The sequence below is a fragment of the Anneissia japonica genome, unplaced genomic scaffold, assembly GCF_011630105.1.
Source record: "Anneissia japonica isolate Jap-2015-1 unplaced genomic scaffold, ASM1163010v1 scaffold284975_len822289_cov185, whole genome shotgun sequence".
NCBI lineage: Eukaryota > Metazoa > Echinodermata > Crinoidea > Comatulida > Comatulidae > Anneissia > Anneissia japonica.
In genome coordinates this window covers 145,651-163,156 of record NW_022699685.1, presented here as the reverse complement: position 1 = coordinate 163,156, position 17,506 = coordinate 145,651, and the positions used below count along the sequence as shown (strand labels likewise).

The 17,506-nt window shown below is 33.8% G+C and overlaps 1 protein-coding gene across 7 annotated transcripts in view; it reads left to right on the top strand.

Moving 5' to 3' along the window:
* LOC117103049 (ADAM 17-like protease) overlaps positions 1–17,506 on the top strand; it is a 34,266-nt gene that overhangs the window by 13,813 nt on the left and 2,947 nt on the right. Inside the window, exons 15-24 of one of the 7 annotated variants that reach the window (XM_033243517.1) lie at positions 134–304; positions 1,523–1,596; positions 2,017–2,147; positions 3,462–3,540; positions 5,300–5,388; positions 5,603–5,656; positions 8,937–8,980; positions 11,971–12,015; positions 13,070–13,110; positions 15,188–15,229. In XM_033243517.1, the coding sequence (XP_033099408.1) occupies positions 134–304; positions 1,523–1,596; positions 2,017–2,147; positions 3,462–3,540; positions 5,300–5,388; positions 5,603–5,656; positions 8,937–8,980; positions 11,971–12,015; positions 13,070–13,110; positions 15,188–15,198 (739 nt within the window). In that variant the 3' untranslated portion in view covers positions 15,199–15,229. Of the gene's footprint in view, positions 1–133; positions 305–1,522; positions 1,597–2,016; positions 2,148–3,461; positions 3,541–5,299; positions 5,389–5,602; positions 5,657–8,936; positions 9,052–11,970; positions 12,016–13,069; positions 13,111–15,187; positions 16,152–17,506 lie in introns of those variants that run through there. The other 6 variants (XM_033243518.1, XR_004444517.1, XM_033243515.1 and 3 more) reach the window with 6 other exon arrangements.

Sequence of the window (17,506 nt, the reverse complement as noted above, 5' to 3'; positions counted from 1 at the left end):
GTATGCTTGTTGATGAATATGTTAAAATGTGTATAAAAATCTGTGCTAGGGTGTAACATTTTTATTGTTTATCTAGACGATAAATGTGTTAATATTAAATGTTTCATTATTTGTCTTTCTTTTAAAACCACAGCGATAAAAACTCTCCTTGCTGCGAAGGCTGTAGATTTGCACCACCAACGAAAGCTTGTCGAGAAACTGAGTACTCTGACACTGGTTGCAAGAAAGCAGCGTTCTGTACTGGACAACATGCGAATTGTCCAAGAGCTGAATTTAAACAGGATGGTTCCCCTTGCATAGAAAAGTAATTGTGTGATGGACATTGATGAACAAGTAGAAATATTGGTTTACTGTTGTGTCTTAAAGATGTATTGTCCATGCAAAATACCAAAAAAATTATAAAAGTCATTTTTGAAATTAACTTGCCCATTTTTAAGTAACATCAACACTATCAACATAGAAATTAGTGTATTTAAAAAATGTTTACCTATAATAAATAAAACTAGAAGTTTTTTATTATTTTTATTATAATTGTCCATTTAAAAGTCAGGTTACATATTTTTTAATTCAATGATTTCTATGCTCAAGTTATTAATTTGTATGTTACTGCAAAATGAGGAAGTTAATTTCTGAATTTTTTGTTATTTTTAAGGGACAATACATCTTAAAAAGAAGTGAGAAAAAGAGAAATGCTTTTTATTGGTGGAGAGGGATTTGAATTCTCTTAAGCACTGCATTGGTCAATACATCGTTCTATTTCCCACTCTTTTTCTCAATCAGGTGTAATTTTTTTTATGAAATTTGTGAAATCAGTATTTTTTATATTTGTATGTTAATCTTCTCCTAAGTCAATTTATTTTGCAATGAATTTGATAATAGAACCAGAAAAGAAAATGAAAAAATATCCCCCCTTATCTTCCCTAAATCTATTCCCCATTCTCTACGACATTTCAAAATTTCAACCATTCTCATCCTCATCTCTCAATTTCTCTACCATCCCTTTCTTTCTTTTATTGCAATTAATAGTAGTAATAAGTTCATAAAACATCTACAATCACTTACGGTAGCAGTTCCTTTTCCTTATCATCGCCCCACAATTGGAACAATATTTCACTAATTATAAAAGAAGCACAATTTGTACACATTTAAGTCACTACTAATTGTTTAATAATTTATCTCCTTTTTTTAACAATGGGGAAGTATGCTCTTTCTTTTGAGGCCACTATCTTGGTCACAGACTCTGAGCACCCGGTCATCTGTGGCAGGGCAAATGTGAAACCTGCTCCTTTGTTAGCGCCACCTAGTTAGAGGACTGAGATCACACCAGGGCAGAGACGGATGGTTGACCCTTTGAGACCTAACGCTGTTTTGCCACCACGCCTTTATTTTTGTTAAGTCATCATGTTTTTTTTATTTTATAATTTGATGTAAAGGGCATAGAGGCACTGCTCAATATGCGCTATATAAATGTAAATTATTTTTATATTATTATTATAATACATTTATAATTATGTTTCCATAGTGGACGATGTATGAATGGAGTATGTATGCCTTTCTGTGAAGTTAATGGTCTGGTGTCCTGTATATGTTCTGATTGTAAGTAAATTCTGTTTTTGGTTGTTTTTTCAGCTTCTATCTACTTGCTTTTTCTGGGAGCATAGGCCTACATCCAAAGATAACATTTACATAACATGTTTGTTGGCAAAAATCTCCCCCCCCCCCCATTTGAATTTATTGAATGAGTCCTCAAACCCAACTAATGTACTGCAGACCCACAGGCGGAATGTTTGCTGCAGACATTTTCAAACATAACTTCTTTTATATCATTATTTAGACCCATAAAACACAAAAATCCTCTGGCTTCAGGGGTTTTGCTGACCCCACCAAGGCCTGGACCCCACATCCAGAGAACCCCGCCACCTGCTTGGAAGAACCTGGCTACGGGCCTGCTGTTGAGACAGAACAGAATATGTTTGATATAATTTAATCTATCATTGTGTGTGTTGTAATCAACAGCTACAGAGTCTTGTTATTGGTGCTGTAAAAGGACTGAAGCTGATGATTGTACTATATATATCAACTCTACATTAAAACAGCCACAGCGTGTTCCTGATGGTAGGCCTTGTAACCATGGAGTTTGTAAAAAGGTATTCTTCATCGTTCTTGTGACTTATTTTAACTGACTTTCATTGGTTTTTGGTCAGCAGTTTGGCGCAGCAGGAACAGTTTGGATTGCCAACCTTGAAATCTGGGTTTTAATCCCTCACTGTGCATTTCGCTTGTGTCCTTGAGGTACTTTATCTACATTGCTTCTCTCCACCCAGGAGTTTAAATGGGTACCCGGGCAGAAAGGGGGCGGGGAGTGGGAGGGTTGCCTGCTCCTGCACTGGTTACCAGCAGCAACACTTAAAACATGTCTGCCCAATGACCAGGGAAAAGAATTATACTTATGGAAAAGGAGCATTATAAATACCAGTACCAGTTTAATTCTAATTATAAATACAGCAGGTGGGGATGAAAGAGTGGCTCATCAAAGCCATTACAGTATGTGAATGTAAAATTATGGATCAAGGGCTTCAGTGATTGATGGGCAAAGCCAATACAAAATTTGAGGTGATCTTTAAAGTTCACGTCACACCAGTAAAGCAGTATCTTATCATATACGCAACATCAAAACCATTTGAAGGTTTTTAACTCATGAAGCAGCCATCAAGATTGTCCATGCCTTAATTACATCTCGGCTGGACTATTGCAATGTTGTACTCCATGGTCTTCCTCAAAGGCATATAAGGAACTGCAACTTCTCTTGAATATGGCTGCACGTCTCGTGTCAGGAGTTTTTAGGTTTGAGCATATAAATAACACCTGCTCTTCATCGCCTGCACTGGTTACCTGTTAAGTAACGCATCTCATTTAGATTGTTGCTTTTCACATATAAATCATTAAATAATAAATCACCCTCATACATATCCAATCTGATTAAACTTCGCTCCACCACTTGTTCTACTAGAGCTCTCAGATCCACATCTAGTTCATCTACATTGTTCGTCCTTCCATGTCGTACAAAAATGTATGGGGAAAGGCCATTCTCCGTTGCTGCTCCCAAGGTGTGGAATAGTTTTCCTATTTTTGTTTGTGAGTCTCCTTCTGTTGAGATCTTTAAGAATCGTCTTAAGACTCATCTTTTTTAGTTTACTTTAATTTGCAAATTTGTAGTGCATAGAGACCTATAATGTATTATGCACTTTACAAATCCCACTTATTATTATTATTATTATTATTATCATCATCATTAAGGGTCAACTCTGAGTTCTTTCCTGTTCATCACAAATAATTTCTATATTTTTGTTTTTCGTATTATGCAAATGATCTAGTGCTCATTAGTGAAAGTTATTATAAAAAATGGTTGTGTTGTTATCTACAATTTACTATATGCTCAATTTGGATGTTGCTTATTTTAGGGAAAATGTGAAACTCAAGCTCAAGATTTTATAGAAAGATTCTTCGATATTTTTGAAGGAATCACAATTAGTAAACTAGGTGAGTCATCAGCGTTGTCAAAAATACATTTGGAAGTGACAGGGCCTTAAAGCCTTCTCCACACTATCAAATTTTATGTATTAACAAAAAACTGTTGTATATGTAGTCATGGTGAACCCATGTCACATGTTTTTGTCAAATACAATTTGATTGTGTGGACAGGGCTTTAAAGATTTGTCCACTTATCAAATTTTATGTGACAAAAAACGTTGTATGACTATATATAGTCATTGTGAACCCATTTCACATGTTTTTGTCAAATACAATTTGATTGTGTGGACAGCAGGGCTTTAAAGATTTGTCCACTTATCAAATTTTATGTGACAAAAAACGTTGTATGACTATATATAGTCATGGTGAACCCATGTCACATGTTTTTGTCAAATACAATTTGATTGTGTGGACAGCAGGGCTTTAAAGATTTGTCCACTTATCAAATTTTATGTGACAAAAAACGTTGTATGACTATATATAGTCATGGTGAACCCGTGTCACAAGTTTTTGTTAAATACAATTTGATTGTGTGGACAGGGCTTTAAAGATTTGTCCACTTATCAAATTTTATGTGACAAAAAACGTTGTATGACTATATATAGTCATGGTGAACCCATGTCACATGTTTTTGTCAAATACAATTTGATTGTGTGGACAGCAGGGCTTTAAAGATTTGTCCACTTATCAAATTTTATGTGACAAAAAACGTTGTATGACTATATATAGTCATTGTGAACCCATGTCACATGTTTTTATCAAATACAATTTGATAGTGTGGACAGGGCTTTAAAGATTTGTCCACTTATCAAATTTTATGTGACAAAAAACGTTGTATGACTATATATAGTCATTGTGAACCCATGTCACATGTTTTTGTCAAATACAATTTGATTGTGTGGACAGCAGGGCTTTAAAGATTTGTTCACTTATCAAATTTTATGTGACAAAAAACGTTGTATGACTATATATAGTCATGGTGAACCCATGTCACATGTTTTTGTCAAATACAATTTGATTGTGTGGACAGCAGGGCTTTAAAGATTTGTCCACTTATCAAATTTTATGTGACAAAAAACGTTGTATGACTATATATAGTCATGGTGAACCCATGTCACATGTTTTTGTCAAATACAATTTGATTGTGTGGACAGGGCTTTAAAACCTTGTCCACTCTATCAAATTTTATTTGACAGAAAACTGTTGTATGACCATATATAGTCATGGTGAATCCATGTCACATGTTTTTGTCAAATACAATTTGATTGTGTGGACAGGGCTTTAAAGATTTGTCCACTTATCAAATTTTATTTGACAGAAAACTGTTGTATGACCATATATAGTCATGGTGAATCCATGTCACATGTTTTTGTCAAATACAATTTGATTGTGTGGACAGGGCTTTAAAGATTTGTCCACTTATCAAATTTTATGTGACAAAAAACTGTTGTATCACTATATATAGTCATGGTGAACCCATTTCACATGTTTTTGTCAAATACAATTTGATAGTGTGGACAGGACTTTAAAGTTTTGTCCACACTAGTGCAGTGTGATGGTGCCATCGCAGATATTTTTCTCAAGTTTGATAGTATGCTTAAAAATATGCTCTGGCTGTGATAGGCACATATTTAGGTGTATCATCATTCCCATATATGGACACAAGTTTGTCACATAAAATTTGATAGACACAGTGCATAAGGTACTTTCAATCCAAAGGTTCTGGCCAGTCTGTGTAATATCCATATGTTTTGTTGTGACTCCACAGGTCGAATAATAAAGGACAACATCGTAGGAGCAACAATTATTATCTCTCTGATCATTTGGATTCCATGTAGCTGCCTTGTTCACTATGTAGTAAGTTGCAATTTTCATTTTGGTCAATGTTTCGCTTATTATATCAGCTTCTCTTTTGTTAAAATACTCTGCTGTTTATAAATACTTTTGTTTGATATTATCTTTCTGTAAACCAATTTCATATGTTGACTGGCTTATTGTTTTAAGTCTTTAAATGTTATTTAGCATATATATGAGTATGTATTATTTATAATCGTATATCTCATCTTTGCAGGATAAAAAACGTGAAAAAGAAATTAGTGAAGATAATGACTGGTTCAATCCAACTGTAAGTTTCAATCCTAACTTATTATATGTAGTACCCATTTACATACTGTAAGGTGTACTTCAATCATACTTCATCACTCTGCATAGAGTGCATCCTTCTATCCAAGACTCCAGTTCCTAGAACCCTTAAGACCACTTTTTCTAAGAACCAAATAACAATCTTCAATCTATTCACTAAGCTAATCCTCTAAGTAGAGACTGAACCCTGATACTGCCCCAAATTTTCAGTCCTCAAAGGTGGTCTTGAATTACTGTAAAGGGCGAACTACAATCTAATTTACTGTCATCAGATAGGCCTACCCATTATATTTTAGACAATATAACACAGTGGTTTATTATGTAAATTGCAGACTCCAAAGTTTGTAGTTCAAATATATAGGTTAAATTGTTCTCTAGTGCACCAAGAATACTGACTAGTCACTCTGGTGGTAGATAACTTAGTCTAGTAGGAACAGGGTGTTCCCAGGCACCTTCATGATATATTTTTTTAACTAATATTTTTGTAATCCTCAAAGTGTCTCATGAACGAATTTCATGTTTCCATTAAAACAAATGTCCCATGGGGTTGGTGGTGGAGCATTCGATCTTGGTTGCTGGACTTTTACCTGGCTTTTACCTCTTGTACCATGAATACCATGAATATTTGTCATAATTTTGTTCAGATTGTCCCTCTTTATCATTTCTGGGAGATTTGCAGTGTTGCAGTTTTAGGGAGGGGGCAGGGAGGGACTTCCACAGATGGAGGGCCTACCACCTTAGCCACACCATGGTTGGAGCTGAGGTAAGAAAATGTATAATTATAGCACTAAAATGGCCGGAAATGATCCTCTCAGACTATAATTATCTTTTCTAACTTCCTGTTGTCATATGGAGTTACACCGCAAACTGTGAGAGGGTAATCCCCTTATGATGTTGTTTAGGCATGTTCCCGGAATAAGGTTATTAAACACTAGGCTTCGAGTCATAAGAAACAAGTGGTTACTTCCAGTAAGGTAGAGCACTTGAGAAAATTTGATGTGGGTCAACATGTTGAAGTTTAAAACAATCGAGCTGGGTTAATTTAAAAGCAAGTAAAGGGATGTGTAATTAAGAGGGTTGGGTCCTCTCACCTATTTGGTGCGTGTTGCGGGATCCCTATGTTATTGTCGTGCCGACCATCTGTTGGCTAGTGCTCCTGTCCCTGATGTACATGATTTGTATACCCCAAGGGAAGTTCATGAGAAGCAGCCCAATGCACATATTATGGTAACACACCATGAGCCTTTGCCAACGCAAAGTTCCACACTCTCCAAAACCCCAAGGGTGGTCGAAAATCCCAGAATGAGTGAACTGGTTGACAAAGGTCAAATAGTCCTACCTGCTGAGAAACCCCTATTGCGGTGATCCTCCCCAATAGTTAAGGCCCAAGACCATTTTAATTTGTAGTTCAATGTTACTTGGGGGAGAGTGTAGTGTACTGTACTCTCACTCAGTCAATTCCCAATGCCAACGTTACTCTGAAAAAATTATATATTTTTTTGTATGATATATAGGTCAAACGTTACACAGATAATAAATTTTCACTGAAAATCCAAAACGGCCGCCAATATGGCCGCCAAATGTATTGCGAAGTTTCTTTGTATTAAGAACATAAAACACTGCTTACTATATACATTTAGAGGTTCACTTGATTTTATATTATTTTTAATTAATAAATTATACATATTAATGATATTCATTGAAAATCCAAGATGGCTGCCAAATGTATTGAGAACATAAAACACTGCTTACTATATACATTTAGAGGTTCAGTTGATTTTATATTCTTTTTAGTTAATAAATTATACAAATTAATGATATTCATTGAAAATCCAAGATGGCTGCTAATATGGCAGCCAATACCAGTATGGTTGCTAAATGTATTGCAAAGTCTATAATTTTTATTGAGAACATAAAACACTGCTTACTCTATACTTTTAGAGGTTCGTTTGATTTTATGTGATTTTTAGTTAGTTGAAAACCCAAGACTTGACGACCAAAATGCCTACCAAACAACCCCATGGGACATTTTTTTCAATGGGAACATCAAAATTCGTTCATGAGACACTTTGAGGATTAATGTTAGTTAAAAAAAATGGGGGTGCAGGGGAACCCCTTCTCTCTACCAGACTAATTGTGAATAAATAAACAACTAGACTTTTAAAATATAATTTAAATAATCAATCGATCAATAATAACCATCAAAATCAGTAAATCATAATATATTATCTGAGTGGTTTTCATTAATTTTAAAACCTCATTGCATTTATGTATATAGGCCAGACTATTTCTATACCTTGTTACCTTACCTTCCCATTTTTTGTATTTCCTCAAAACGTGGTCAAGAATTTTTTTTTTTTTTGCCTAATCGATCATCAGATCAGTAATGTGGGTTTTTCCACTAGTTTAAAATGGTTTCTATAGTTACATGGAATTTCCAAATTATTTTGAACTACTGTATGCCATATGGTTGCCCATGTAGAGTCCATACTTTTTATAACTTAACATAAAGTCAAATGAAAATAATCTCTTTGTTCTTATTGTTATTCTCATATTATGTAAATACCCAGCTAAGAGGCCAAGGACAAAATTCCTTTAAAATGACTGACACTGGAATGCTTTTTTGTTTTGGCCAATGTTTGTTTTGATTAAATTTCTTTAGTGGTAGTTGTTATTTCAGTTTAATTTGTTACCTTTCATGTTATTGTTAATTATGGTTCAATGCATTATATATTTGTGGGCCTCTGCGGCCGTCCCGAAGCAAAACAATATAGCAATTTTGAGATTCGTATTTGGGAGTATGTTAAACACTCCGGGAATATCTTGTGAAAATTCCAGCTCTCAATAATAAGTCGTTTCAGAGGTAGCACCACTTATCTTTAAGATAATAACTTTAAATGTCAGAAGGGTACAAAATTTTGTTTGTTAAGTTGCAAACATGCAAACTTCACCTATTTTTCACGAAAAGTTAAAATTTCAAATTACGTTGTTTTGCCTCAGAATAACCGCACAAAATTGTTTTTTTTTTTTTTGTTGTTATTGCTGGGGGAATATAAATGTGGCATGCCATCCCTAAACCAGCATACACAGCTGAAAATCCATATTCTCTACATTTTAAACTTTGAAACTGGATAATTTTACTAGAATCAACTACAGTACTAACTACAAGTGGGATGGGATGCCTCAAATATTGCCTCATTTTCATTAATTCTCATCAAAATGTGTTAATGTTTCTTTGACGTGATGACAACTTTCTTCAACAGAATAAAGAACTGATGAGGCCAGGTGACAAGGGTAAAGTTCGAAGGTATCGACCCCCACCCTATCTAGAGAAGGAGACTGTTCTCTAGCTAACTGCATGCGTTAATGTGGCCAACGGTATGTCTAGTACACACTCTAAACCCTGATGTAATTTGACCAACTCCCAAATTTCATTAGTATATATTTTTGTACTTTTATATTGGATACCATGCTATTGATACATATCTTGCCCAATAGTGTTTTTCATGTGGGCCACAATTTTTGATGCAAAATATTTTATGCAATTTTTCCAACTATTGGGTGTTTAATAAGCAACAAATTTCGAAGGATTCCAAGGTATTTATATGCATGTGCATCTATACATTGAGTCCTGTGCAATTATTATGTACATTGCTACTGTATATGTGTGTTGGCTAGACATACCATTGCTTGATGTGAGTCTGGTGCATGTACCAAGCAACCTCTTCAGATTGAGTGTGTTTAGATTCGTGTGCCCCTTGTGTTTTTACTTGCCAGATACTGTTGTGATATGACATGTTGCATGCTCAAAAAGTCACGAAAAATAACCAGCACAATATTATGTATTTTGTTAGCAAATGCAGATAAACCATGATACCACAGTTTTTACACTTTTTGATGATGACATAATTAATGTTAAATATTGAATCCCAACACGATGGCGTGCATTTCGATACTTGGAGTATGTATTATACTATCTTATCTCAGATTAATCAGTGGACCTTTCGGTTTTACACTTTGGTGTATGTATAATAAATAGAGTAAAGTAGAATAGAATATGAAATAGAGTAAAAAAAATTAAATATATGTGTGTTGGCTAGTAATTTTCAAAAAAGTATTTTGTAGATGAGCATATGATATCAAGTTTTGTAATATAAAAGAAATATAAAAGATTGTATTTTGTGGTATGATGTTCTGGATGTGTACCTGGGTGTGATATGAGTTTGTGGGTGCGAAATGTGTAGTATATTTTTGTGGGTGTTTGCTTTAGTTAATGTGATTTAGGTTTGCTAAATTATGTTTGACTGTGCAATTGTTTGCTGTTTTTTTATTCTTGTTTCTGTCATTTTTGTTGGGAAACTCTACGAAAAAAAGCCTCAGAGCTTATAGAGCTATCCTCTGCATTTCTTTCTCTTTATTCTGTTCACTGAATCATGTTATTGTTGCCATTTTTTTTATATTATATGTTGATATTGGAGTGCAATAAATATTAAAAAAACAAACAAACCATAATCTTAATGGTTTGGAGTAGGCTTTCTGGAATAGGCATATTAAAACCTAATAATTTACCATCAAAATGTACTAAAAATAGAAAAGTTCGCACTATATTAGTTATCAAACGCACATTTTAATCATCAATTAAAATTTACAAAGAAAAACTAAGATAAAACATCTTAATAATTATGTTAGAAATTCGGATCAATGGTTTGTCAGTGGAGAAAATGGCGTCCGGTTGAATGCATTGAGTAGAGTTGAATAGCTTAGTGTTTAAGATGCTGGCCTTCTAACCCCAGGGTCCTGGGTTTAATTCATGTGACAGCAGGACTTTTTCTCACGACAGAAACAACTCCACTCCCTCAGCCTCAAAATGAGACTTCACTGATGAAAGCATCACGTTCATTTATTTTAAGGGGCCCCTGAATATTAGCCGTCATTCTAGGATATGCTAGAAGAGTTACCCTCTATAAAAATATATTTTTAAAAAAAAGGGAAAGCAACTTTTTACCTACTTTTAGAATTACCCACTCATACAGTACTCTATACAATGATTGTAGATTTTATTTATTTATTCACATATATATTTTTTTTAAGCGGTTTGGCGCAGGAAATTGATTGGTTCCCCAAGATTGGGATTTCAATCCTTCTCTGCATTTTGCTTGTGTCCTTGAGCAAGGCATTTTGTCTACTTTTCTGCAGTTTTCTGAGCTATATCATTTGGTACCAACAAATTGCTGGGAGTAAGCTGTGGTGGACTAGCGTCACACTCTCATCCGCTTCCCACTGGCGATAGCCCCAGTTCAGTGAGCCCCATGGCTCAGCAGGATTCATTTTACATGTTTTTAGAATATGAGAACATGAGGTTAATTTGTAGTTGTAACTGCTTTCTGCTAACAATACATAAAATCTACTGAGGTTGTCTTGGTGCGTGTATCAGAGCTAATTAATTATTTAATTTAATTTTTTAAATTTTTAATGCATCCAAATACTGTAACAAATTAAGAATAATGATTACTAGATGGTTTTTGTATGAGCATTGGTGGACCCTGGATTTCAGAAAGCAGGCAGAGCACATGGTAGGCATTTTTGTCCACTTTCTGAATTTTTTTTTTTTTTTTTTTTTATTGGCTATTTAAAATTTTGTAGGTGTAAGGATCATGAAATTTGGGAACAGTGGGAAAGAGCTGTTCCCTTTTGCCATGCCTTGGATCCATGCCTGTTCCCTGTTAATCATCTATTATAAAATCCTCTTCCTGCTGACGTATGATACTGTATTCTATTTTGTATTTCTGGCACTAAAAACCCTTGAACCAAAATACGTAAAACCACAAATTATCTCATTGGCTCTTCCGTTGAAGCCCCAATCTGGTTCTCTACTTAATGACTCGGGGCCACATGTTGGATTGCATTTTAGCGTGAAATATACTGTGGCTACTACCATGTGTATATGCTTTTGTATAATATTGTGAAAGCTATTTATATGTATATATTGTTTATAATATAGTTGAAACTATATATTTATAATTTTATTTTTTAATTTGCTTGTCAACGAGTCCTGAAATTGAAGAGTGAATTAGGTATAGTTTTATAATCTAAAGTAAAATCAGATCTACTGAATCTTATAATATCCAACTTGTTAAACATATGGATAATTAGTTTTGTAGATATGCTGAACATTTTGTAATATGTTAATAACATTTATAAATCTGTCAGTATTCGAATTATGTGATTACATTTGTTTTTAACATTAAACTGGTCATGATGTAATAAACACATGCACAATTCTTTCCTTGTTCTTAGTGGGAAAGTCCCGCTGGATGGTAAATACAATAATTGGCAATCAAGGTATTTAATCGATCATTTATGCATCATTTTAGAAAAAGCAATTAAAAATTCCCTATTTCACTTAAACTAATTTAAAACCAACTATACATTCCCCATACTGTATCACTGGTATAAAAACCACATAGAAACTACAACTGTTTTGAATTGATTAATTCGTAGGATCATGAATTGTCCATGATAAAATCTTTAAAACCAAAAATAAAGCCAAAATTAAAACCAAATAAAAATTGAAACCAAATGTTTTATTTCCCTTCCCTACCAGAGCAAAGGGAACTAACACTATTTTTTGTGAAAGAAAAATTCCATTAGAATGGCCGGAAATAGAACAATTTTAGTTTATTCATTAACGAAATTTGGTATTGCATCATTTCTTTAAAATTGAACTGATGCAATTCCAAATTTGTTAATGAATAAACCAAAATTGTTTTTATTTCCAGCCATTAGAATTAACTTTTGAACTGACAATAAAAATGACAACAAAACAGCAACAAAAGATCACCAAAAGAAAAATGTTATATTGACACTTGGCCAACTCTGAAGGTAACTATGACTAAGTGATTTCAGGGGCATAGAAAAGCCTAATTGCCTTATGATTGAGCTATAGTGTAGTAGCTTGGTGGTTTACTTCCAAACACGATTTTTCTTGTTGAGTCTAATGATCCTACAATTATTAGTTCTATTCGGTTAATGTTTTTATGATTTTTGTATATATTCGATGCTTATTCATTTTCAAGCAAGAACATATTCTTGTGTATAGAACATTACTGCTATTTCAAACTCCATTTTCTTCAAGTTTAGTAGCCTTAACACAAACAATCGCTTTCAATGAAGTGTATGCTGATAAAGTTGTACATGTATTAAAATCAAATGAGCCTTGCCTATATTTTTTTCCGTACGTTATTATTTGAGTTTCAATTATTATGTTAATCTTTAAGTAAAATATTATCTTGGCACAACAGTTTACAAGAATCTTGTGAACACAGTGTGGACAAGAAAATACTGTACTGTATTTTGACTGTATACTCAATTCACTGTATAAAATATTTTATGTCAGATATTCTTGCATGCTATTCTTATATGGGTGCGCATTCACATGTAAGTAATGTAGCAGTAGACGCGTGCTAATTGTTTTTTTAATAGAGGGTGCATGAAACATTTTCTCCCATGTTCCCGTGTGAATCGTGTATTAGAAAACTCTTCTCTTCATTCATACTTCTCAAATTTGCTGCGATGGAGTGCAAGCCTCATTTATGCAAACACATCTACTGGACATTATAACGTGTACATGAAAACTCTTCTCTTCATCCATACCTCTCAAATTTGCTGTGATGAAGTGCATAGCCTCATTTTTGCGAACACGCCCACTGGACATTATAGCAAGTACATGGCTAATGTACACATCCTGTTACGCCACTTCATTGAATATAATATGTAATTTATTAGGCATATGTTTATTTCAAGTTCATATTCATAACTTTTACTGGATTCTTGCTTACACCAAGCTGCACTTAAACTTAGACTTTCTTCCTTGCATGTCTGCTTTTTTGTATTTTGAATATCTATTATTATATTTCTCTCTTATACCATTGGACGAGTGCGATTACCTTTTTGTTGATTGAAAGTGGGAAATTGTAATCTCCTAGGCACATTATAATGTTGTTCCTGTCTTATATATCTATAAAAACACGACAACACAAGATGTCAAATTGTATATTTTATTTGGTGTTACTGGAAATGATTTTATATCGAACGTTTGTAATAATATATTAGCATAGTGATAACCTTACGATGTGCCTTGGCGATGGACTGAGACCAGTAATATTTAAGAAGTAAATAAATGGGAAAAGCGCAATGGCCGTCAACTTTGTCCACGTCCACTTTTACAAATTTGATAAGTGTTTAAAACCGCATTTCTAGTAACAATGATAGTGCATTTTTCATTTTGCATGATCCTTCTTAACCAATCAAAATCACGTTTGCGATTTCTAATGGATTGCAGTTAATAACTGTTACCACCAGACGTGTGACATCACTGCTTGTTTGAACTATCAGTAACTATTTTTTGTTTGTTTATGCTGTTTCGTCTATTATGTAAGCAAAAATTATTCTACATTCTAGTAGTTTTTGATACAATTTATTTTTCTTCAACATTGTCAGCTCAATCTTTTTTGAAGAGTCATAAACACCAATGTTTTGGCGTTTTATATTATTTTATAATAATATTTAGGAATATTGTTAATACTGGAGGCCTATTAATTTAATAATTATAATTTTTGATAGATTTTCGCTGCTATCAAAAGCGTTTCAAAACCCTTGTCCCAATGCTTTTACTATTATTATTACTATTGTTGTTGTTGTTGTTGCTGCTGTTGTTGTTGACATTGTGTTATTTTTTTTGTGTTATTTTTTTATTGTTATTAAGCCTATATGTTTTTATTGCTATGTATATTTTCTAACCCAGATGTTTCACATAGATATCAATTTCAATTTAGGCCTACTATTAAAAGTCGCCGAAACTGAAAATCGACACGAGAGTTCAGGCGGCTATAATAGTCGCTTTCACAACTACGGTAGTAATACGTTGATGAAAGAAAAACAAATGAGGAAACATTAGCAAATGAACTTAAAATCGGACAATAGAACATTAATGTTGCTATTTTTACCAGATTCCAGATAAACGACATCTAATGGGGATAATTACTGTTAATTTAAGTAATATTTATTCGGGAGATTTACTATATATATATATATGAGCTGATAATCGGTAGAGAGATGGAAATTGCTTTCGCCCAAAAATGTATGTTTAGTTTGCTATTTTATGCAATGTACCCTCCAATTTGAGACCCTCTTGTTCTGAGACCCCTTTAATTCGAGACCATTTTCAAAAATCAAATAGAAATCTTTAATATCTTAGCACGAAGAACCCTCTACTTGGTGACCAAACCCCGAGACCACCATAAATTTTTATGCCTAAAGGGTGGTTCCGAATTAAAGGGGCGAACTGTAATTACGTTAGTATTGTTGGCCTATACTGTACACATTGTATTGATAATTTCAAATTATGACCGTCTGTCAGCAAAATGTCGTTGATTACAGCAATGTATTATGGCTATGTAGCTCCGTACCCTTATGGCTAGGCCTACGTGAAATAAAAATAATTGGTTTCTTCTAGGTCACAAGTGATTGCTCAAGAAGCTGAACAAGACTCGAATCTGTAAGTTGGATGGCGTCTTCAACAATCGCAACCTATCCTGCATGTATTACAATATTGCAGTTCCAATATGTAATCGTCTGGCGAATGAAATTATAAAGAACATCATTTTCACCTTAATTATTTCATTCTTCATTCATCTTACATATCATACCAGTGGTGTAACGTTGAGTCGGGGCCTGGGGGGAAGAAAACGTGTTGGGACCCATGAATTTCTGTAAAGTGTTCGCTAACATAAACATGAATATTGAGCCTGAAAAGAATATCTTTAAAGAATACAATTATATTGTATGACTATAAACCATAGAATCAACTACCGTACTTTCAATTTCCATTTAGACTGGGGACCCTGGGGCTTCGCATCCCAACCACACACCCCCCCCCCAGCCCATAGTCGTTACGCCACGGCATCATTCGTTGTTCATTGCATGACCACCATTCAGGGGCGAATCAAGAATTCTAAAACATGTGGATCAGATGAATGTCCACATGTTCAGAATTTGCGACTATATCTACAGTTCTTTCCAGAGTGTCACTCAAAATGTCCAATTGATCAATCAAAACGTGGTATTCAATAATCAGGAATACGCGCATGTCCCACATTAAACGCACGTTTACGCTGTCGATTTGTGATACCTTAGCAACAGGGGCGGGCTAAGTGGAACGCTCCATTTTGGGGCTTTCTAGAAACAACTTCTTGATCCGCTACTGGTTATTATTATTGACGTCGGTATTCTTCATCCTACTAGGAGAAATGAATGATAAACAGTAGGATTAATATACGGCGGCTTGTAATTAAAAACATTTTATATAATTCTAATGGAATGAAATGCTGCTATATTAATTAGATTGCATGTCTCATATTTAAAACTTTATTAGTAAATTATTATTTTTACAGTTTTAAGATATAAAAATTGTCACCGTACCCAGTCGAGTATTGCTTGTTTGTTTTGAAGTGTATTGAATCTATTGTTTATTTAATATGAGTCTATAGTATTTGATAATAGTTAAAGGGTATAGCAAAAATAATTATAATAAAAGCTCATGTGTTGGTGTTCAAATAAAAACTAAGTTAAAGAAAATAAAAATAGCACAAAATTTACTCTCTAAATATATTTATAAATGTCTTGTTCAATCAGTCAATTACCATCAGGGCAGTTTTTCCGAATTCCAATCAATCAACAATCAATCATTTAACATCTATAGAAGTACCGACAAGTACATGCAAGCCTTTGTTACCGGTACTTATTGTGATAACAAGAACAACGTCCTGTCATTATTTCTAAGAGGATAATCACCACCAAATTGAATGCAAATGATTTTTAAGTCAAACTGTCTAAATAGTCTTGCTTTCGTAGACATGGGAGACTTTTACATACTATCATAATTTACATATTTAAATATTTTTTCTTTATCTATTGAAGATAAGATGTTCTTAAATTAATGATTGTATAAATTTAAAAAATCTAGATATCGTAAATAAAAAATTATATATATATTGCATTATTGATGTAGGCCTGTAAAAAGGATTGGAAGAAACTTATGAATATAGCAAATCAGTGGCGGATTGCAATACTAAATTATTCATTTTTCATTTCATTATTTGGTCCAATATATAAAAATTTCGAGACCAGGGCCAACTAAGTGAACTGAATCACTGTAGCAGTGCTGGTTGGCCCATCCCTCCTAATCACAGATACAAGAATACAATTAAAAAAAATTTATAATCCGAAAAGTCTGAGTGTGCCATTTCCGGCCATCTAGAGATGTCATAATCATATTTTCTTACCTCATCCCTAACCATGGTTGGGCTGAGGTGGTCTACATTCCCCATCTGTGAAAGTCTGGCTGGCCATGGACCCCCTCTATTTCGATTTTCTGAGTCCGCCACTGCAAATAAAACTTCATTAATTGAAAAACTGGTAGTATAGAGAAATTTAGTTCGAAGAAAACAGCTCGAAAATGCAGTGATATGTTCCATGTATTCAACACAAAGGGATTCATTTCTTAATTGACGTAATACGTTTCATCAACCAAAATGCCAAACCAAAATGATTTTTTTTAAATCACAATAATCGTTTGAAATATTGTATATTTTTAAATTATTTTTATCCTTGTGAATTTTTCAAAAATTTTATTATACAACCATTTAATATTTTTAAATGTGTGCACACGGGTTTAAAAAGTTAAATCAAAGGGGGAAACATTTTTCTTATAAAAAGGGAGGAAAAAGAAGCTACTCGTAGTTAGTTTTGTTTACAGTCATTTTGGGTGTCCGGG